At 35.2% G+C, this 24,095-nt stretch overlaps 1 protein-coding gene across 4 annotated transcripts in view; it reads left to right on the top strand.

Moving 5' to 3' along the window:
* Nucleotides 1-24,095, top strand: part of AHCTF1 (AT-hook containing transcription factor 1) — an 82,191-nt gene that overhangs the window by 31,696 nt on the left and 26,400 nt on the right. For 3 of the 4 annotated variants that reach the window (XM_082469719.1, XM_082469720.1, XM_082469722.1), the window contains exons 12-23: nt 70-198; nt 6,758-6,848; nt 7,930-8,019; nt 10,364-10,504; nt 11,171-11,275; nt 12,152-12,245; nt 13,695-13,818; nt 13,952-14,008; nt 14,820-14,966; nt 15,538-15,725; nt 23,727-23,871; nt 23,952-24,083. In XM_082469719.1, the coding sequence (XP_082325845.1) occupies nt 70-198; nt 6,758-6,848; nt 7,930-8,019; nt 10,364-10,504; nt 11,171-11,275; nt 12,152-12,245; nt 13,695-13,818; nt 13,952-14,008; nt 14,820-14,966; nt 15,538-15,725; nt 23,727-23,871; nt 23,952-24,083 (1,443 nt within the window). The remainder of the gene's footprint in view (nt 1-69; nt 199-6,757; nt 6,849-7,929; nt 8,020-10,363; nt 10,505-11,170; nt 11,276-12,151; nt 12,246-13,694; nt 13,819-13,951; nt 14,009-14,819; nt 14,967-15,537; nt 15,726-23,726; nt 23,872-23,951; nt 24,084-24,095) is intronic. The other variant, XM_082469721.1, reaches the window with a different exon arrangement.

The raw sequence follows: 24,095 nt of genomic DNA on the forward strand, positions 1-24,095 counted from the left end.
GTTTATTAGCTGTTCTTAAATGTGATTATTTGAATTGAATAGTGACTGATATTAATCAATCTATTATAGACTTTGACTTTTTTAAAGAAATCAGGACCATCTCTCAATGAAGTCATTCCTGATAGTTACAATCGATGTCTTGTGGCTGGCCTTCTCTCACCAAGACTTATTGATATTCAACCTTCCAGTTTAAGTCAGGTGAGAGATTTTTAACTCTGTTGTTTCTTTTGGATCACATGTTATTAGCTTTCTATTATAACAAAAATCTATTAGATAATTTCTAAAAAGGTAGATTAAGTAGTATAATGCCAACTCTGCAAGTCAGTAGCTGTGGTTCTTGGGTTTGGCTTGAAATTCATACCTGCAGGACCCAATAGGCCTAACTTGCCACCAGGTCTATAGGCTAGGAAACACATCATGGCTGCATCAGGCATGTCATGAGTAGAAGTCATTATAACAGTCAAGGGGCCATTTTCTAGCCCCCAGAGAGAACAGCATAAGTGCAAGAGAATAAGACCACATGAGTGGAAACCATCTTGACTTAGGTGAATCTCACAGTCTATAGCCACAAATTAGGGTTCCCACTATCAGCTTCCCTGGGAACTTGTTAGAAATGCAAGTTCTTCGTTCCTGCCCTAGAGCCACTGAATCAGAAACTCCAAGAGTAGAGCCCAGCAGTCCGTATTTTGATAAGCCTTGAGGTGATTTTGTGGTGGTTTGAGAACCACTGCTCTATAGAAACAAGTGTCTTGTGAAAGCCTCTTAGTGAAGATTCCAAGTTCCTGCAAAACACAAGACAGTTATGGGGGTCAGACTTAGTCATGGAAGCCAAAATCTTAATTTCCTAATGGACATATAAATTAAAATATTGTAAAATCCACTCACAGTTTTTATAGTCCCAATACATTTTACCAGTCAGATGACATTCTTAAACAGTGTTGCCTGGTGACAACTTATAATTCACATTTATTTTAACTTGGTGTTTGCTAGTAAAATGTGCTTAAAGAAAGTAAACCAATCCCAGGTCATTTTCCTGTGGGGAAGGAGAAAATGTTTTATTAACTTTCCCCTCAAGTAGTGTTTGAATTAAGTTATTTAAATAATTGCAGGTATGTAACATAATGAATTGTTAGGGAAAGAGCCTTTTAAATATCAGATGAAATGTAAATATTGCTGCTGGCGATTTAACACCTGCAGTTGGAATTTAATACCTAATTTCATAGAAATAAGAGAAATATTCAATACTGTTATCATCAGGAGATTATTTTTTCCTTTCTCTCCCCCCTCTCCTTTTATATTACTGTACTGAGCAAATATTCACTGTGCAGTCATGTCCAGTCATCCCTCTGTATCCACGAGGGACTGGTTCCTGGATCCCCACAGATACCAGATTTCAAGGATGCTCTAGTACCTTATGTAAAATGGCATAGTATATGCATGTAACCTATGCACACCCACCCAAGGACTTTAAATCATCTCTAGATTAAAGTACTTACTACAGTCTACATGCGATATAAACAGTTGCTGGCACATGAGAAATTCAAGTTTTGTTTTTTGGAACTTTCTGGAATTTTTTTCCCCTGAGTGTTTTCTGTCTGCAGTTGGTTGAATCGTGGATGAGGAACTGACTGTGGATATCTACATAAACATTTTCTTCTTATATAACTTTTGTTTTTTCCTGGAGTTTCCAGATGGCCTTAACAAAAAATCAGAAACCCTTGCCTAGCCTGTCATTCACACAACCTTAATTTTTTCTTTTCAGTTTGTTTTTGCTCTTTGTAGAACCCCATTAGACAAATGTTGACTGTCTGAGTTGATCTTGGGTTAGCTTATCTTTGCTTTCCAACTGTTTGTCTCATTTGCCTCTGATTTTATTTTCTGGGAGATTTCTTCATCTTCCTTTCCTTCTTTTAGATTTTAAAAATTTAGCCCCAATTTAAAATTTCTGTGAGCTCTTACTCTTTGATCATCCTTTTTTCATAGTATTCTGTTCTATTTTATGGATGAAATATCTTCTCCTAGCTATGTATGTTTCAGGTTTTATTTAGTTCCATGTATTATCTCTATTTTCTCTGGAGTTATTTTTATTATTGTAGTCTTTCTGATCTGGTGGCTATCCTTAAATGTTTGGTGGTTCTTAGTTACCTTTTCATATGTTAAGTGAGTCAGTAACAGATTATAAACTGTCTTTTGTGTGTTTTGTGTGGATAGAGTTCATCCAGAGGTGTCTTTTACTTTAGGATGATAGATTGGATATGCACCATTTTAGTTGAGAAACGCAGATTTTTTTTCTGGGGCTATTCTGTGTCTCCAGAGATCTATCAGGCTGGCTCCACAGTTCTTTGCTGCAGGGTAACAGAAGGGTGGGGACTGTCTGTTCTACATACTAAGTTTGAACCCGTTGCCTGTTTTCAGTCCCATGTTTGATCACTCTTTCACCCACTTTCCTCTGTACCTGGATTCTCCAAGAACTTAACCTGATAGGATTCTGAGAGCCAAACTGGCTCTATTCTCATCTATAGTTCCCCTCTGTGGGGACTATAGGACGTGGTTTCCTTCACACTGCTAAGTCAGTCACCTTTCCTCTGCTTAGTACTGCTTTTCAAAAATTTTGTTGAGCTGTCTTATCCCATGATGCCTTCCCTTCTCTTTTCTTTGTCCTTGTTGATTTATACCTTTTTTGACTCTTTACCATCATTTTAGTGAGACCCAGTGATGATGTAGGGGTAGGAGATAAAGGCTGTGGTGTGATGTTCCATTTTTAGCCACAAGTAACAAGAATTTTTTTTTTTTAAGAGAAGCCTATTTGGAGACTGGAGCACTTTACAAGAAAGCCTCATTCTTCCATCAGCCGGATCACGTCCAAAACATTTCATCTGAATTTCTTGGCCAAATTCTAATCCTAAAGCAGTGGGATGTTTAATCTTCCGTTGATCATGTTGTGTGTTATGAAGTAGTACTGTAGTCATATTTGGAAATAGTTTAACCATTACTCCAGTGTCTCTGATTTCAGTTATTGTGGCGGTGTACACTGCTCCAGTTTCTAACTGCTGCTCTTGATCATCTTCGCAGATTTCGGTAATGAAGTCCCTTGCTTCATGCGTAGCACTGGGTGTTGGTACAAAGACAGAAAATGTTGCTTCGTCCACCTGACTAATAGTTACTCCTGTTTCAGCCTGAAGTTATTTTTAGTTGATATCCACCTGGTCCAACAAATTTTGTTCACTTTAGTAATGGAACCTGAACAGTTTCTACAACAGGTCCACTTTCTTTTCTAGATGCTCGAGGTTTTGAAATAGTTTTGTTCATAATCTTCTTTTGTTCATTGCGAATACTATGATCTTTTTAGCCCATCTATTTGGTGCATGTTCTAGAAGAATTGTTAATATATTGTGCAGAAGAAATCTCTTCTGTCTAATGGTCCCTGGATAATCTATGGGCTGGGCATTTGCATTTAAGCTAGTGGGCTTCCATTCCCCTCCCCTCCAAGAAAACAACAAAATTGAAAACACAAGATTCAAAATGGCTTTATGCAGCTCTGAATTAGATTTATTAAAAGACCTCAGGTAAATTTTGCCCTGGTGGCCCTGCTCATAGGGCCCTTTGGTCAGGAAATGAAACTGACTATCCTTCCCTGCCAAAGGCTCCAAATTAGTATTGTGTGGGAACTGTTCATCATCCTTAAGGAGTTGGACACTTTAAGTGCTCTATTTAAGTTTTTTACTTTAGGGAATTAATACTGATTCCTCCCCACCCCCGCTGCCATTATACATTATCAAGTTTAGTTAAAGCAATGATATCTAAGTTTTAAAAAGAAAAGTGAAACTAGAAAAATACTTATAATTCAACCATGTTAATGAAACAGCATTTAATGTTTTCTGTGATTATTTTGAATCTGTTAATCCAACCCTTGTTGTTTTTTCCACTTATGTAGATAATACATGAATAATTTGAATTCAGAAAATTGACTAAAGTATATGGAAGTATGCAAATATTGACATTTTGTTGACTTTTTTCATGTATCTTCTTTAAAACTTTATTCCTAGAATAGACCAAATTGAGCTGAATTGGTTAGTGATGCGTACACAGAGGTAAAACAAAAAGAAAAGCAAGAAAGTGATTCCTAGGGCTTCCCTGGTGGCGCAGTGGTTAAGAATCCGCCCGCCAATGCAGGGGACACGGGTTTGAGCCCTGGTCCGGGAAGATCCCACGTGCCGCCGAGCGACTAATAAGCCTGTGTGCCACAACTACTGAGGCTGCGTTCTAGAGCCCGAGTGCCACAGCTGCTGAAGCCCACCCGCCTAGAGCCCATGCTCTGCAACTAGAGAAGCCACCGTGATGAGAAGCCTGCGCACCGCAATGAAGAGTAGCCCCCGCTCACCGCAACTAGAGAATGCCCGCGTGCAGCAAAAAGACCCAGCGCGGTCAAAAAAAAAAAAAAAAAAAGTGATTGCTACAAAAGGCTGGAGAGTGGTTACCATGGGGGATGGGAGGAGTAAGTGGGATTTGCTTTTGATCAGGTAGGAGGAGACAGGGCTTCTGGGAAGTATTCTCAATCTAGACTTGGGCCATAGTTTCATCAGTGTCCACTTGCTAATTATTTGTTAGTTGTATGTATGGTATATGGACTTTTTGATATGTATACTTTCCTGTATCTCTTTATCCCTCCATATACATGAAAAGGATGATATCGTATATGCAATTTCATATATTGTCAGGATTTGTTCTTCTATTGATTACATATTTGTAGGTTTTACCTTTTCTCTTATTGGGTTGTCTTTATAGAAATTCTTTATTAAAATATGTAGGTATTTATCCTGTCGTAAATCTTACAGATATTTCCCCCATCATTTGCTCTTCACTGTTTTATGGTATCTCTTACCACATTCAAAATAATATTTTTATAGTCAAATGCATTTTATAGCTCTGGCTTAAAAAAATTTTCCTAACACCTAAATGTTTCTTTAACATTTAAGGCTATAATTCATTTTTGTGTGTCATATAAGGTAAAGGTACATTTTTCTTTTTGCCAGATGATTAGTCCAGCTGTGCTATATCATTTGTGACACAGGACCCATAATATCCTTTTATCATGCTACTGAAATACCACCTTTATCTGATATTATATGTCCATATCTACTGGGTTCTATTTCTGGGTTTTTATCTTGTTTCGTATATCTAGTTATCTATTTCTATACCATTTTAATATACTGCTTTGATATTTGGTAATGCAGTCTCTTTTTAATCTATAATTTTTGGAAGTTCATAGGCAATTCTTTTTTATTAATTATAAGATGGTTTTATCCAGTGCTCCTGTTGGAATTCTTTTGGGAATTTTATTATATTCATGTTAATTTGGGGGAGAATTGGCATTTTGATAATCATCTAGGTATAAATGGTATATCTTCCCAATTATTTAGGGTTTGTTTTACATCTGTCAGTAAGAGTTTATGATTATTTTCTAGTGGGTTTCTTTCTATTTTTATCCCTAAGTGTTTTGTAGTATTTTTATGAGTAGACCATTTTCCCTATATTCATTTCTAGATGGAGCTGATTTTTGTATATTCATTTGGTATCTACTTAACTAAATTAGAATCTCTTAGATTTTCAAGGTATGCAGTCATCAGCAAATATAGGCTTTCCGCGCCCCCCCCCCGTTTCTGTTTATTACTTTATTTTCTCATGGCATTTGGTAGAACCTCTACAAACTATAGAAAAATAATTGTACTAGCAGACATCCTTGTTTTGTCCCTGATTTTAATGTAAATTGTTCTGATGAATCTTCATTTAGAATCATGCTGTTTTTAGTTTTGGGGAATCTTTATCATATTGTAGCTCCCTCTTCCTGTTTAACTTATCTATTTGTTCATATGATCCCTTTTTAAAAAAGTCTTTGCTGCTGTAGTGAATGAAATTCATAGATTCTTAAACCAGATATATAATGCTTTTTTAAAAAACAGTGTTGTTGAGATTTAATTCATATACCATTCAGTTCAGTGGTTTTTAGTATATTTATGGAGTTGTACAACTATCACAACATTAAATTTTAGAGCATTTTTATCACCTTCCCCCAAACCCCATACCCATTAGCAGTCAATTCCTTTTCCTCCCGTCTCTCTCTCCTAGCCTTTGGTAACTACTAATCTACTCTCTGTCTATAGATTACCTGTACTAGACGTTTCATACAAATGGAATCAAATAATATATGGCCTTTTGTGACTGTTTTCTTTGACTTAGCACAGTGTTTTTCAAGGTTCATCCATATTGGAGCACGTATCAGTACTTCATCCCATTTTCTGGCTGTGTAATATTCCACTGTACGATATACTGCATTTTATTTATCCATTTTTCAGTTGAAGGGCATTTTGGTTATTCTCATTTTTGGCTGTTATGAATAATGCTGCTTCATATACACTTTTTGTGTGGACATGTGTTTGCATTTCTCTTGCATGTGTACCTAGGTGTGGAATTGCTAGGTCATTTGGTAACTCTATGTTTAAGATTTTGAGGAACTACCAGACCATCTTCCAAAGTGGCTGTCCCATTTTACATTCCCACCAGCAGTGTATGAGGATTTTCTGCACCATCACCAATGCTTGTTACCTTGTATATAGCCATCCTAGTGAATCATAATGATTTTTAATCCTTTTAAAATTTGTGTTCTGAACTAGAACTTGCCACCTCTGTCTCTGATCACATATCCTTTCTTTTCTTTCTTTCCTTTTTTTTTTTTTTTTTTTTTTAACACATGGTTTAGGAAGAACAGTTAGAAGCTATATTGTCAGCAGCAATCCAGACAAGTTCTCTGGGACTTTTGACTGGATGTATCAAAAGGTGGATAACAGAAGGTAAGATTATGATTTTTAACAATTAAAAACTACTTTCGTATTTTTAAAACTATCAATTCACTGTTTTGTGGGGGGTTAAGTTAAACTTTACTTTGAGATAATTGTAGGTTCACGTGCAGTTGTAAGACATTTACAGTGTACCCTTACCTCCATGAATGATAAGATCTGGCAAGTCTCTAATATTATATCACACCCAGGACCTCTCTTGTTGCCCTTTCATAGCCATGCCTACTACCCCCGGCCGCCACCCCATTCCTAATGCCTGGCACCCATTCATTTATTGTCTATTTCTATAATTCTGTCATTTCAAAAATGTTCATAAATGGAATCCTACAGTATGTAACCTTTTAGGATTGGCTCTTTATCACTCAGAAAAATTTTCTGGGGATTCATTCAAGTTGTGCGTATTACTCTCTTTATAAACACACACTTCACACACACACGTTGTTTTTGTTCTGACCGTTTGAGAATAAGTTGAAGGCATCATGCTTCTTTACTGAAATACTTCAATATATTCCTTTAAGAACAAGGCTATTCACTTAAAAAAACACTTTTTAGTTATAAAAATCAAGAAAGCTAATATTGGTGCATGCTGTTGTCTATAATCTGTAGACCTTATTGGAATCTCACTAATTGCCCTAATGTCCTTCGTAACATTTTTAGGGAGGGGGAATTCAGAATCCAATCCAGAATGTATTTTGTATTTAGTTTTCAGGTCTTTTTAACTCTCTCTTAATCTTGTATAATTCTTAAGCGATTGTCTTTGAAGAAATTTACATTTTTAAAGAATATGGGCAGTATTATTTTGTAGCCTGCCTATCAGTTTGTGTTTGTTGATCTTTCCTCATGATTAGATTCACATTTTACAGTTTTACCATAGCGTTACATAAATTGATGTGCTCCCTGAAGTGATACCCTGAAGGTACATGTTACCAGTTTGTCTCCATTAATGTTGATGTTAAGGTCGCTCACTTGGTTAGGGTGGTTTCTGTCAGGTTTCTCCACTGAAAAGTTTCTAATTTTTTTTTTTTTTGTAATTAATAATCATTCTCTATTTTTCCCTTTCATATTTACAAATAAGAACAACCAAATTCTGCTGCTAATTTGCGCTTTGTTCTTGAATGGACATGGAATAAAGCGGTTCTCACAAAAGAGGAATTTGACAGACTATGTAAGTAGTATATTAAAAAACTAATCTTGGTTTATGTTTTGAGTATATAACAATAATAATTTTTAATCATTTTGAAGTTGCAAACTCTTTAAAGAAGTCCCAGAAGGAAACTATTTCTTTTTACATTAGCGTGACAAGATTTTTCAACAGATCGTTTATTTTTTGTTTGTTTATTTATTTATTTATTTTTTAAATGAGCATGTATTAGCTTTAATAAAACAATAAAAATATCCCACATTGAAAAATGTCAATTTCGTATTACTTATTCATGTAATCCTTTGCAATCATCATGGATAATTTGAGATGGACTCTCCTTAAATTCAACAGATCATTTAAATTGGCAGCATGTTAGGTATGTCCACAATAGCAAGTTTCAGAATTATAGCTTAATTATCTTTTGATCTTAGGCATTTAATTTATAAAATATGCTAACGATGGAGTAGAGAATATGCTAGTTAACTTCTGAGCTTTATTCATTTTCCATTTAAAATATTTATGAAGCTAAATAGCAGGGCAAAAACTCAATCACCTGTCTTGTACTAACAGATGTCATTAGTCATTATCTAGTCTTGTTTATTAGTGAATTGTACGCTTTGAGTTTTCTTGTATTCTGTGAATATTAAAAACCCATTATGCCCAACTAGTGCGAAAATAATGTTAAAGGTAATATATGATTGCCCTGTACATGAAAGTAAAATTTAAGTTTATTTAGAAGTATATATGTATTTGTTATTAGTATTATTATGTCATGATGAATGAACACATTGGACTTATTTAAAAAGTTATTCTTAGTAGAGGATTTTTAAACCAACAAAATTTGATAGGAGTACATGGGGTTCTGTATAGTATTTTTAAGGTGTACTTAAAGGAAATTGTAAACATGAAATAAGTAATTTTAAATATTTCAGTAATCATTGTACGTTTGAAGTGTGGAACACCTGATAATTCAGAATCAGGGTGAAAAAAATATTTTTTTGAGAGGAAAATGTTTTCAGGGCTGATTATGTAAGTTATGTAAAAAAAATTCAACTTGGGGATTCCCTGGTGGTCCAGTGGTTAGGACTCAGTGCTTTTACTGAGGGGGCCTGAGTTTGATCCCTGGTCAGGGAACTAAGATCCCCCAAGCCACGTGGCATGGCCAAAAAAAAAAATTCAACTCAATTCATAAATTGTATGCTTTTATTATGCTTTGAGCATAATGTGGTGTTTCAGGGTTGAACTTGGTAGCTCAACCATTATTATTACTGCTTTGTGCTTTATTACTGGTTAATTTTTTTTTTTTAACTAAGAATAATTAAAATACAAAGCATAATAGTTTTTTAAATGTACTGGAAGTAAAGCAAATGATTTTAGGAAGTATTCAGAATTAAGGTATTTGTTTTCTGGTCAAATAACACATAATTATTAATGTAATGGAATCTTATCTAAAAAGATGTAACCAATAGCTGCTAAAATAGCTTCTCCCAAAAGTGCATTTGTAAACTCAACCTTGAGTTTGAAATGAGAGGACAACCGAGTCTACAGTGCATTCATTGTAGGAAGCATGAAATTATATTGTAATAGGTCTCTATCTGAGTCTTAATTTCATTGTCTCACTTTTGAAGACTGGAGGTGAAAGAAAGAGTTCTTATCAAATTATAATCACAAAACAACATAGTACATAAAAGATCTGATATAAAAGATTTATTTGAAGGAGAAGCATTTAATGAATATAACTGATTTCTAGTGAATCTGAAGTTGAATCTATATCACTTTCCTCTGTGCTCACCTATTGCTTACCTCATTCTACATTTTTATTTTATTTTATTATTATTATTCTTTTTGGCTGCATTGGGTCTTGTCGCTGCGCGCGGGCTTTCTCTAGTTGCGGCAAGTGGGGGCTACTCTTCATTGCGGTGCGCAGGCTTCTTGTTGTGGTGGCTTCTCTTGTGGAGCACGGGCTCTAGGCGTGCGGGCTTCAGTAGTTGTGGCTTGTGGGCTTCAGTAGTTGTGGCTCGCGGGCTTTACAGCGCAGGCTCAGTTGTGGCACACGGGCTTAGTTGCTTCGCAGCATGTGGGATCCTCCCGGACCAGGGCTCGAACCCTTGTCCCCTGCATTGGCAGCCAGATTCTTAACCACTGCGCCACCAGGGAAGTCTCATTCTACATTTTTAAAAAATAAAAATTTGTATTTGTATCTGCCCTTCTAGATTCCTTGAGGGTATTTGTCATTTGAAGCTTGTCTTTGTAGATCTCATATAGAATAATTCTCTTGCTAATTGGAATTTGATATGTTTTGCATTTGTGACTTTAGTTAATTCAGATGTACTGTGTCAAAACTAATCTTACATTTTATTCTTGAAAGGTGCACCATTATTTGATGGTTCGTGTCGTTTCATCGATCCACAAACTGTACAGTCTCTCCAGCAGTGCCATTTACTTCTTAGCAACCTTAATATAGTCTTAAGCTGTTTTGCAGCTGAGGCCCAAGAGATCACCGAAAGAGGTGTGCTCTTTGTCTTATATAAATGAGTGTTTCGTTGACTTTTACTTCTTGACTTCGAGAAAGAATACATTTCCTATGTATTAGATGGATTACTGGGCAAACAGGCCATCATTTCTCAAATGCTGGAATTTTTTTTTTTTTTTTTAATGAAAAGCTACAGAATGTTATTAGATGTGCCATGAGCCGATGATTAAATAAGGCTGGGAAATTTTGGGATTAAGGATTGTTAAGATAGTGTACTAATGGTAGAATTTCAGATTTTTAAATTATATGTAAGTTTTTATTCATAGAGTTGGTCATTGTAATTTTTCTCCTCTGTTTTGCCATTTAAGCAAAATAGCCAGTTTCATCAAAAGGCCTGGTTTGAACAGCCTGTATAATGATACTGTACTAGTTTGTTTTAATATAAAAATCTGACTACTGAAATTAGATAAATGGAAGTATAGCTAATATAGAAGCATACTTACCTGAAGTGTCTATTTTAGTCAATGAGTTAGTTTAGCATTTTGGAGATTATTTGTTCAAGCTAAGTTTGTTTAAAAATACATACGTATTGCTTAAAATCACCAAGTAATTAATTACTTTTTTTGAAAACTATTGAGTGCCTTGATTTTTCATTTGTGGTTGATAAATTGAAAGCTAACAACAGATTTTAACTCTTTGCAGGTCTTATGGATTTAAGCAATAAGTATATGGTTACCCAGCTCATCTGTCAATATGCACAAGTGGTTCTTTGGTTCTCTCATTCTGGGCTTTTACCAGAGGGCTTAGGTAAAATATTTACCTAATCTATAAATATTAACATTGGAACATTCTTAAATCTTTATAATTTTGTTGTTCTGTTGTTGTAGGATTCCTTTCTTATACCACCTCAGTTATGTTTTCTTGTATTCTTCTTTTCTTACATTCTTCCCTACTTTGTACCTTCAGTGCTTCATCCCATGCCTGATACACATGTGTTCCATACATGTTTATTGGGTTAAAAGGAAAGAACATTTGCTGAAACATGGCTTCTGAAGATGGGTTCAGTGATATCACCGGCTATAATTTAGAGCCATAGAACTATGAATTTTATAATCTAATTTGTCCATCTTTTTCTCTTAAGGGTTCTTTTAATATGTTTAATAACCAATATTATTAGCCATCAGTTAAATACCCTCTTTATCTAATAACTCACCGAACACCAAGAATTAGAGAATTTGACTTACTATATTTGTTTAGAACAAAAGTCTCCAACTTCTCGCATTTCCAGGATACACGGACTTAGAAGTGCTTCTGCCACTGTGCATACTTACTGTTGATCTTATTCTTTCATAATTCTTTTAGAGTTTTACTTGAACAGATAGTGAACTTGCTTGCTTTTAAATTATCATTTGTGCCTAAGGGAGTAAAATCATTTTCTAGAATAGCTTTTCCATGGTTTTAAGCCAGGATCCTTTTGTTACAAGACTTTTATGAGAGACTCAGTTTTCTCATTTGTGCATCTATTAATAAAGGTGTGCAGTGTTCTTTTATTACTTTAAGAAGCCTGCAAATTGAACAACATTACAAAATTGTAGTAAAATATCAATGTATGTAACTTTAAGTATTTTGGGGATATTTTGGAAATATTACTAGCTTTTCTTCTAACTCTTAAAAAACATCTAGATGATGCTGTGCAGTTGTCAAGGTTATGCTACAACTACCCTGTAATTCAGAACTACTACACCAGTCGTCGACAGAAGTGTGAGCGTTCATCAAGGTATAGTGCATCCAGAACCTTCAAAAACTATTTTAGAAGTTACTTGTGTAAGAAGTTAAAGCTTTCTCAGAACAGAATTCATCATGTTATAAAACGATTAAATGGATGGACTTCTCAGTAAAGTATATGAATTTGTCACCAGCATTACTATTTTAGTTGTAATGTTTGCCTTGACCTAATGGTTACACCTTTATTTTAGAACTTGAGTATAGCTATTTATTATTTCCTAAATAAAACTATTTACCACATGATTGATTTATTGGAGGAGATTCTATAATTTAAGCATGTATTTTTCCTGAGAATTCTTACACAGAAAAAGACTAGAAGCAACTGTTTATTAAAGCATAAAATATATGTCACGTTAGTTATTTTACATTATTTTTCCATTACCATTTGCATTTCAGCACTTCAACCACTTTTTTCTTTATTTCCTTTATCCCTCTTTTCTTTAAATACATACTCCCCTCTTCCCTTTAAATACATGTGTAGTTGGTTCCTTTGAAATAAATATATAGAAGTAATAGAAGAAAAAAGAGTAGTGTTTAGAGCCTTGGCTCTACCTTGGGATTATAAAGAGCCTTCTTCTTCAGGTTGGAATGACAGAATTGTAGAGCAGCTTAGAACCTTTAGAGCAGTGATTCACAAACCTTGGTTCTGGGTTTGTTGTGTCAGACTCACTTGGAAATCTGTATAAGGCTGTGCATGGCAAGTTGGGGGATCCAGTACTTTAGAGTAACTGATCTGCGATAGTGAGCATTGACTTGGGAGATTTATTAGGCATATTGAAAATTTCTAGATCTGTTATTTCCAGAGTGTATGTCCTTGAGCAGATTGGCTAAGCTTTCTAATCCTATTTCTCACAGAAATTATAAAGTCAATATAAAGATGAAATAAAATATTATATGCAAGGTACCTCTTACAGTGCCTTACTCATAAGAAAATTTCATTCAGTAATTAGTAACTGCTCCTGCTGTTATTAATATTAGATGAGGAAACAGACAAGGTCCATATCTGCTTATCCCCTTGTAGGTGCTCAGTAATATATATTGTCAGGGAATTAATGAGTTAAAAGACTAGTCCAAGTGATGAAACTGAAAATATTGACATTGAACTGCAGTATTATTTTCTCTATACTGAGCTGCCATGCTCTTTGGTAATTTGCTCAAGATGGTAAAAAGTAAGCCTCAGGCATTTTGCTGGCTAGACCACATTCTTCCCTGGAATCTGACCTTCACTGACTGACTTGCTGATGACCAAACTTGAAGCTTCTTCAGGGTTTATCTGACTAATTTTCCTTGATATCTGGATTTCTCATGATGGGATCCTGTCCTCGAATCTCTTCTGCCTTTGATAGTTGAGATCATTACTTTTAAGAGTTTGGTGCTTATTGTTTTGATAATAATAATTTAACACTAACGCTAAATATCCATAATGTTGCCCTTATTGCAGAGGGAAGTGGAACCCTGATTGCTTGATGATTGATGGAATGGTTTCTCAGTTAGGAGATCGAGTAGAGAAGTTGTGGAAACGGGATGAAGGAGGCACAGGAAAATATCCTCCTACTAGTCTACATGTAGGTTTGCAATAACATGATATCATTTAGTCTCCAAAGTTGGGGCGGGATTTTTCATACCTGGCACGGGCTCGGGAAAACAAGGAGCATAAATGAACGAATATATACAAGGCACTAAATTTTGTTTTAATAGGCATTACTTGACATATACCTACTGGACAACGTTACCGAAGCAAGCAAGCATTCTGTTGTATCCTTTAACATTTTATCAAATAATTTATGTATTACCAAAATCATTCAGTGTCAGACTAGTGGGAGCCTTATGCGTCTCATCCAATCTCAATTTCACATTTGGATTTGTTTTAAAGGAAAGATTCTTAATCCAGGACCTGTTGGTTGGGTTCAGATGGTCTATGGTTATGAATCTATGCAAAATTTTGTTTTAAGTTTATTTTCCTAGGGATAGGGTTCATGGCTTTTATCAGACTCTCAAATGTGTCCAAGACACTCCCAAAGTTAAGGACAGCTGCTCTAAAACATTGCTAGCAAGTGGTCATTCTCTGAGGTTAATTCACGTTCTGAATATGAATGCATTATAAGTTAGCTTAAATTACTTAGGCGTTGTGTTTGAGCCTTGTGGTCTCTTAAATAAGACTTTTATACTAATGTCAGTTTCTTAGTCAAAATGTGTAGTTTTATTAATAATTTATAAAATAAGTGATGTGTTTGCTTAAAGGCTGCCAGGTTTTGCTGGATAACTGGAATTTCGTCTATAGCTTTCTTAAATTTGCTAAGCTACTAACTTCATGAAGAAAGTATGCTTCAGTTCATCTCCTTTGTGGTGGTACTTACTATTGAGAATGAATGAAGTCGGTTGTGGGATTGGCTGTAGCCACGTTTAATAAAACTATACTTCTGTAGCTGGACATCCATAATGGCTTTCTGAACACTTAAAGAAGTGTCTTAAGCCTTTTTTCTGATATCTTCTGTTGCTACCTATTGCAAATATATACACAGGAGTTTTTCTTTTTGTTTATTGTCCTTAATTCTCTTTTTTAAAGACTATTTATTTGCTACTTGATATTATGTATTCCTTTCCAAACAAAACGGATACTTCCATTGAATCATTTCCAACTGCCTTTGCCATTTCTTGGGGCCAGGTTAAACTTATTCAAGGGTTTTGGCTGATAGATCATAATGACTATGAGGTAAGTCTGTAGTTCACTTATAATGTAAGCTTTTGTAAATTATTAGAATTTTAGAGAAAATACATAACTGGATTTAAATTTGATATTAAAGATATGACACAGTCTACTTCCAGAGGTAATTTAAGGATTCAGTTTAATCAGTACCTTCACCAAGCACCATTTTAGGCAGTACAAAGATAAAATAGTTTGGAACCCCAGGTTCCTTATTGTCTAAAGAAGGAAGGAAACAAATAAACAATTACTAATAGTGCAAATATAGTGATTGATATGTTAGAGATACGGTTGGTGTGTTGGGTGAACTAGAGAAGGCAGAATTTGGCATTGATGTATGAAACTGGTGATGGAAAGATTCTATATACTAGCTTAACAGGGTCTCGAAAGTATGAGGCTTTTGATAAGGCTTTTATTTAAAATAAAATATATCAATATCATAGATTAAAGTAGATATTTTCAGATATATTTAAATTGGTTTTATCTTGGTTTATATAGGTTTAGTATATTGCCTTTTTTTTTTCTTTCTAAAAGCAAAACATTATATTTGTATTTACCAATTTTTATGTCATTTTTGCAGAGTGGTTTGGATCTTCTGTTTCACCCAGCTACTGTAAAACCTGTGTCATGGCAACATTCAAAGATTATTGAAGCCTTCATGAGTCAGGGTGAGCACAGACAAGCCCTCAGATATATTCAAACAATGAAGCCAACAGTGTCCAGTGGTAGTGATGTTATCCTTCACCTCACCGTTTTGCTCTTTAATAGGTAAGTACCTATTTTGAAAATACAGTCAAACTCTTGGTCATGTGTTAATAAAGTGGAATTGATGAAATAGAGAGTAGCAATGTATATTTTGATTTGGTTGCATTACACAATATTCTTATGTTCTTCATATTTTCATCATTAAGAAAAATGTAAAGCACCTTTTATCTAAAATACGATGAAGAGGGGCTTCCCTGGTGGCTCAGTGGTTGGGAGTCTGCCTGCCAATGCAGGGGACACGGGTTCGAGCCCTGGTCTGGGAGGATCCCACATGCCGCGGAGCAACGAAGCCCGTGAGCCACAACTACTGAGCCTGCGCATCTGGAGCCTGTGCTCCGCAACAAGAGAGGCCGCGATAGTGAGAGGCCCGCACACCGCGATGAAGAGTGGCCCCTGCTTGCCGCAACTAGAGAAAGCCCTCGCACAGGAACGAAGACCCAACACAGCCAAAAATAAATAAATTAATTAATTAAAAAAAATAAAAATAAGGTGAAGAAAAGAAGTACCTTGAGTAAAAGGGGAAATCAAACAGAGGTTTAAAAATTGTATTTGTTTCTACCTGGCAATATTGACAGTCTCCTGCATGGACAGTTGAAGTTTGATTATGCTGAAAAGCAGCCAGAAATATGTTGAGTTGATAAATTATGCTCTTTGAGGGTATATTCCAGTGATGGTACTCTGATATTTTTGTTAGTCTTGGTTGCTTGGGTGTTGCAGTTCTTTGATTTTTGTTGTTGCATTATAGCAATACACTGTTGCTATAATTATATTTGTCATGTATATAATAACTGACAAGTTAAATGGCATGATTGGAAATATATTAATCTGGTTTTTGTGTTTTCTTAATACCTAGTTAGTTGGGAAACTCGTTTGGGGCTGAAATTTCTTAGATTGTAACTATTTTTTTCAACTTGTATTGGTTTTTTTTCAATCTTATTGGTTGGGTCATTTTTTATATATTTTAAAATTGGTCACTTTACTCATCCCAGATTGTCATTTATGAACCATACAGCACTTCAGTGTCAGCACTCTGAAAGTTGTTTTCTTTGTTCTCTTTGGTTAAACAGGATGTATTTCTGAGGAGAGAGGGTTGAATCTTTACATTTCAGACAGACTTTCAGTTTAATAATAGACTCGTTAGACATATTGAAACTTACAGTGTCCTCAGAAGTAATGAACTAAGAAGTACTTGTTGAAATAATTTTGGTTAGCAAAAGTATTTGGCTAAGCTGAATAAATTAAGAATGAATATAAGAACAAAAATTTAAAGAAGCTAAAGGAGGTAAATGTTTAATAAATGGGTTAAGAGTCCTAGTACTTGGTAGGCAAGCAGCATGTAAATTTTTTTCAGTTGCATGTAAACTTCTCACTCTTAAGTGACTTTAAAGAGGTGGTACTTGCACACTAATGCTTTTACATCAGAAAAGCAGATGTTGGAACATTGAGGGAAAAAAACTTTGAAAGGTTGGTGGTTTTTCCTCTTTTTCATTCCATTGTCCTTTGATTCATCCAGAGTATGTTTCTCTGTTTTGCTAGATTCTCATTTCCTCTCCCTTAGCCATAGCAAACATTATGTAATAATGTTTATAATGATACAAACTTTATATAGTATAATTTCAAAACCTTATTTCTCAAGTACAGTAAAGCCTCAGTTATCTAGTCTCCAGAAAACTAGCATTATTAAGTGTCCTTTACAGTAAGTGCAGGAGTGAAAACAAAGGACCACTCAAAATGCCATTTGTGAGATAGCATATTTTCAGATTCAGTAAATGTTTAAGATAATTACTGGTTCTATAACTGGAGAATGACTCGAATGTTAGAGAGGCAGAAGACAACTGTTAAGATAAGTAAAAGTAGCAGGGGAGTTTTTTGTTTGTTTTTGTTTTTAAATTGAGGTATAGTTGACATACAATATTATATTAGTTTCAAGTGTACAACATAATGGTTTGAATTTGTATGTATTGTTAAATGATCACCACAATAGGTCTAGTTAACATCTGTTACCATACCTAGTTATAGAATTTTTTTTCTTGTGATGAGAACTTTAAAGGTTTACTTTCAAATATGCAACTTTTAAATATGCAATACAGTATTATTTACCATGACTTACTTATTTTATAACAGGAAGTTTGTACCTTTTGACCCTTCATCCATTTCACCCACTCCCCACCCCCCTCCTCTGCTAACCACAAATCTGATCTCTTTTTTCATGAGTTTTTGATAGATTCCACATTGAAGTGAGGTTATATGGTATTTGTCTTTGTCTGACTTAGCTTAACACCCTCAAGATCCATCCGTGTTGTCCAAATGGCAAGATTTCATCCTTTTTTGTTGTTTTTATTGAAAGTAAGAAAACAATGTAGGGAGAGGCTGCTTTAGTTTTTGAACTGATACTTGTGCAGAAAGGCAGCCATGTTTCATTGCTCAGGAGGTCGTGCAGCTACATACATATTCTGCACTCCACTTTTATTAGAAAGAAGTACATGACAAGAAAACAAGCTGATTTTTAGGGACTGATTCAAGAAAGCAAAGTTCTGAGGTTATGTCCCATGTTTTTTAGCACATAATCACCTAATTTCCCGAAATGCCTACATCTCTAATCCAACAGAATGATTAACCACAATGTGCTTGAAACATGGAAAAAAGCTAAGCTTGGGAAGTTTGAACTAAAAGTAAGTCAGGCTACATAGCGGTCTTGCTAACATCCATATGCCATGATTGCATAGCGATAGTTAAAATAGCTGAAAAAATTTTGATACCTCAACCATCAGAATACTAACCCTCTCCCCAAACTCACCCCATGCTAGATAAGTGAGGTGTTGTTTGGTTTTCCAGCTATTGTTTGAATTTATATTAATGATGATATTATTTATTAATCTATATCTTTAAAAAAATAACAATACTGTAACAGCTACTGATGGTAGCAAAGATGTTAAGAGCACAATCTTTGGACTCAAATAGATCTGAATTTATACCTAAACCCTGCTACATTCTAAAATATGATCAAAAGCAGTTAAATTATCCTTTCCAAGCCCAGGTTTCCTCATGGGTTGATAATGACCACCTTGCAACATTTCGAGGGTTAAATTTTGCAAGCACTATTATAGTCGCAGGTAGTAAGTCATTAGTAAATGGTGGTAGATTGAATTTTTTTAAAGTTAACTGTCACTGCCATCATTTATTTAACTTCCCAGCCCGACTCCTGACTCTAGCCTCTGCCACCTCTTCTTTATTAAGATCATCTTTCTTTAAAACCATTATGATGGTAGCTTTTCAGTTGTATGAACTTTATTTATAGACATACCATCACAATTATGGCTTGGCAAATAGGTTTACCTGCAAAGTAATCATGATGCACAGTACACGATAGCCTCAGAGTAACAGCTTTAGATTTTCAGCTGTTAACATTGAGTATTCAGTCTTAGTAACATAAAAGTACAATAGAGCTGGAAAACCTTTTTGTATAGGCGCAATCATTGTCTTTATTCTTTTCTTCCCACTTTCTGTGGGTTTTAGTCTGCTGTGCTTTTTTTTTTTTAATTTTTTTAAAATTTATTTTTATTTTTGGCTGCGTTGGGTCTTCGTTGCTGTGCGCGGGCTTTTCTCTAGTTCCGGCAAGCGGGGGCTACTCTTCGTTGTGGTGCACGGGCTTCTCATTGTGGTGGCTTCTCTTGTTGTGGAGCACGGGCTCTAGGCGTGCAGGCTTCAGTAGTTGTGGCACGTGGGCTCAGTAGTTGTGGCTCACAGGCTCTAGAGCGCAGGCTCAGTAGTTGCGGCTCACAGGCTCTAGAGCGCAGGCTCAGTAGTTGTGGCACACGGGCTTAGTTGCTCCGCGGCATGTGGGATCTTCCCGGACCAGGGCTCAAACCCGTGTTCCCCGCATTGGCAGGCGGATTCCTAACCACTGCGCCACCAGGGAAGTCCTCTGCTGTGCTTTTTAACTCAAGTTGGATGATTTCTCATTCTCAACCCTTTATCTTTACTAATATAAAAACATAAATCTGAACGTTCTGTCTATTGCTGTGGCATCATCCCACAATTTTAATTATCTTTCTGTTCTAAGTATTTTAAAATTTTCATTATGATTTTTTTCTCTTCCTATCAGGTATTTAGAAGTTTCACTTTACAAATGTGGGTTTAAAAATTATCTTGTTCTTTTCTATCTTAATTGCATCGTGACTACATAATGTGATCAGTGTGGTAGCCATCCTCTAAAATTTATTAAGACTTGTTGTATTCACAAGTAGTCAGTGTGTTGCTCATTTATTAGGTGAGGTGTCAAGTGTATTTGTCTAAAAGATCAAGTTTGTTCATTGTGTGGTTTTAATCCTTGTGTGTCCTTAATGATGTGTGTGTGTGTGTGTGTGTGGTCTGCTTAATTATTAAGAAAGGTTTGCAGGAGTTCCCTGATGGTCCAGTGGTTAAGACTCTGCACTTCCACTTCAGCTGGGCATGGGTTTGATCCCTGGTTGGGGAACTAAGATCCTGCATGCTGTGCGGTACAGAGATAGATAGATAGATAGATAGATAGATAGATAGATAGATAGATAGATAGATAGATAGATAGATAGATAGATAGATAGATAGATAGAAAGAAAGGAAGGTCTGCAAGTTGCCTACTCTAATGAAGGATGTGTTCATTCCTCATAATACTGCTAACTTTTTGTATTTCGAATATTAGGTACATAAGAGTTTTTTAAAATGACTTTAACCTTTTATTATTATAGAGTAACCTTCATCATGAGTAACTGTTAATGTAGCTATACCAATATTCTGTTATTTATGATATATCTTTTCCTAATATTTTAACTTACACTAATCACTGGAAACCAGTAGTTGCTTGTTTACCTCTCTGGAATTTCTTTTTTCATTGTGATCTCCATGATGCATTTCAAAAGATTGTTTATATTCAATCTAGCATTTTTAGAGCTTGTCACAGGAGTGTTTTTCAGGCTGTCTTCTTGCTGTATCGTCAAGAACCCCCATACATTTCTTATTGAAATAACTTTTACTATCAACATGCTAGTTTAGCCTTTCATCAGTTGAAGTGATTTTCTTACTGCTTTTCCTGGCATCATGCCTTTCTGCCATAGGAAGCAGGAGAGAGTGGGAATTTGAGACTTAACTTATTTTAAAATTTATGCAAGTGTTGGCCCAAAATGGTGCATCAGTTTCTTGTAGTTGAAGGTAACTGTGTCTTCTCCTGCTAGGGGAGAAACTGGGAAAAAACATTATCATTTGTCTTTTGCTTTCAGGTATGCTCACTGTTACTAGATTAATATTTAATAAGTCATAAATAAATTAATCTTACTCCTACTAGTATGTCTGCTCAACTGGGAGTAGATATCGTACTTTAAAGTGGAAAACTTAAAACATATATCCATGGGCTGGGGGAAGAGGGGCAAGAATATGGCTCTTTCTGTTTTTGAATAGTAAGATATTTACATGCTTTTTTCTAAAGGTACAAAAGGATACACAGTGAATTCCCAGCCTCCTAAGCTTCCTCCCACTACCCAAACAATGTTAATAATTTCTAGTGTATCCTTCCTAAGCCGTTCTGGACCTACTAAGCAAATGCGTATATATGTCATTGCCACCCCTCTCTCCCTTTTTAAAAAAATACAGACAGCATACTGTACATCCTTCTGCAATATACTTTTAAAGCTAATTTGGAATTCATTTCATAATAGTACATAAAGAGCTTCATTGTGTGGATGTACCAGTATTTATTTAACTGGCTTCCCTTAGTGAACATTTAGGTGGTTTTAATGTTTTACCATTTTAAACACTGCTGTGTATGAGTAACCACCCATTTTACACAAGTGCAAATTTATTTTGTAAGGTAAAATCCTGGAAGTGGAATTACTGGGTGAAAGGATATTTGCAATTGTAATTTTGATAATGGCATGTTGCTTTCCATGAATGTCATGCCAGTTTAACCCCCTGCATTTATCCATCTGATAGGTGAAAATGGTAATATTAATATGATCTCACTATAATAATTGAATGCATCTTTTCATACAGAGCTATTTTATGAAGTCAGAATGACCAATATTTTTATGACTTTTGTGTCTTTTCCACTTCAATATTATTATTTAATCCTCTCACTGTTTCTATTACCATTCTATGTTTTTTGTTTTATCATTTAAATTTTTGATGGATCTGAAATTTATTTTGGTGTAAGCATTTTGTAAGAAGATTCCAGAATACACAAAAAGTAGAATAGTGCAATGACTATTCCATACACCCATCCTAAATCAAATTCAACAGATACCAAGATTGTATTATACCCACTTCATCTATTTCTTTATATTAAAATTAATGGTGAGATGTTCATTCATCCTCATTAGCTATTTTTCTTTCTACAAAAATGGTGTGCTCATTTTAACATTCCCAGATTTTTGATTTAGGAAAAAAATTACTCCTCTTAGATACTCAGGTTATAACAACTACACTGTCATGCCTGTCCTGGTAGAAACAGAAGTGGAAGGCAATTTCAGATGCAGATTTTTAGGGAATACACCACAAATGTTTTACTTATTTGGGTCGTTAGTTTTATAAGTTCTGTGGAATACGTTAAAATATTCTAGTCCCCAAACAATAAAATTAACAGGGCCCTGAACTGCCAACAGTGGGATTTGCTTCCCCAAGAAACTTTGTGTCTAGCGGGAGTCTGGGACAGTGCTGCCAAAATTTCCTCAGATGCATTTTCATTATGAATACTAATTGCTGTAACTTTGTTCACACATTCTGTGTTTCTTACGAAACACAGGGTCAGTTATTTATTTATAAGGGTCAGTTACGAGGGTCAGTTATTTATTTATAAGTCCTTTCAGTTTTTGTTTTTATTTCAATAAAAACTATAGCTAAAGCTTTTTAATTAAGATGCCTATTAAAATCAAAATTATTCACTTAAAATTAGGAATGATGATTTTTTTTTTTAGAAAATTATTCCTATCTGCTTGCCATTTTTTATTCTACCCCTGCTTCTGACTTGACAGTTATCAGCCCTTCCAAAAATTCTACCTGTCAGATTAATCATTGTTAATCTTAGTGTATATTTTTCAAGACATTTTGTTATCTAAATAAATACATAAACATTTATAGGCTTTGTTTATTGATTAATTTTTGGAAATTATAATTATTCATGCTGTTTTAAGCTTATTTCTACTTAACAGTATATCTTGAGAAACACTGCTTCATTTAACACTTTATTGCCCACAGAAGGATGTTTCAGCAGCCCCACATGGTATCTAAAACTAATTTGACCCAAGTTCTCCAGTCAGATCTTGCTGTAGATCAGCCAAAATCGTCTGTTACTAAGCTAAGTCCTTTATTTTCCCATAAATACAATATGCTGTTTCTGTCTGTAGGTCTTTGCTCACTTTCTTTTCCACTCTTCTCATGCTGAGTGTCACCTCCTTAAGAACCTCGCTTTAATCTTTCAGTACTGTGCAGACCACATTAGTTTTTTGTCTTCTTGAACTCTTGGGTACAGACGGTCCCTGACTTAAAATGGTTCGACTTGCAATTTTTCAACTTTAAAATGGTGCAAAGCGATATACTTGTATGAAGTAGAAACCATACTTCGAATTTTGAATTTTGATCTTCTCCTGAGCTAATGATATGCAGTGTGGTCCTCTCTAACGATGCTGAGCAGCGACAGCAAGCTGCAGCTCCCAGTCAGCCACGTGATCACGAGGGTAAATAACTCATATGCTTAGAACCGTTCTCTACCCATAGAACAGTTCTGTTTCTTACTTTCAGTGCAGTATTCAACAAATTACATGAAATAGTCAACATTTTATTATAATATAAAGTCTTTAGAGATGCCTTATCTTCTTGTTGACAACTTCGTTATGCAGTAATTAGTACTCAATAAAATTTTAAAGTACTTTTAAATTACATGTACAAAGTATCTTTGGGATTCTTCAGGTGGATTACTTGTTTTGAACATTTTAAATAGCTTTTCTAAAACTAAACTTTGATAAATATTGATTTCAGGTGCATGGTTGAAGCCTGGAGTTTACTGCGACAGCATTCTAATAGGTTGGATATAGAGGAGTTGCTCAAGCACACATATGAAGTCTGTCAGGAAGTGGGCCTAATGGAGGATTTACTGAAGCTGCCATTCACAGACACTGAACAGGTGATGACTTATCAGTATAAACTTATATCCAGAAACTCAGGATAAGTTAGTAGCTTACAAATCTATCTTGTTCTTTCTAGGAGTGTTTGGTGAGATTCTTACAGTCCAGTGCCAGTGTTCAGAATCATGAATTCCTTTTAGTTCACCATTTGCAGCGTGCCAATTATATTCCTGCCTTGAAGCTGAACCAAACTCTGAAGATAAATCTTATGGTACAGTTAAAC

This window comes from Balaenoptera physalus (genome assembly GCF_965194825.1).
Source record: "Balaenoptera physalus genome assembly, chromosome: 1".
Classification (NCBI taxonomy): Eukaryota; Metazoa; Chordata; class Mammalia; order Artiodactyla; family Balaenopteridae; genus Balaenoptera; species Balaenoptera physalus.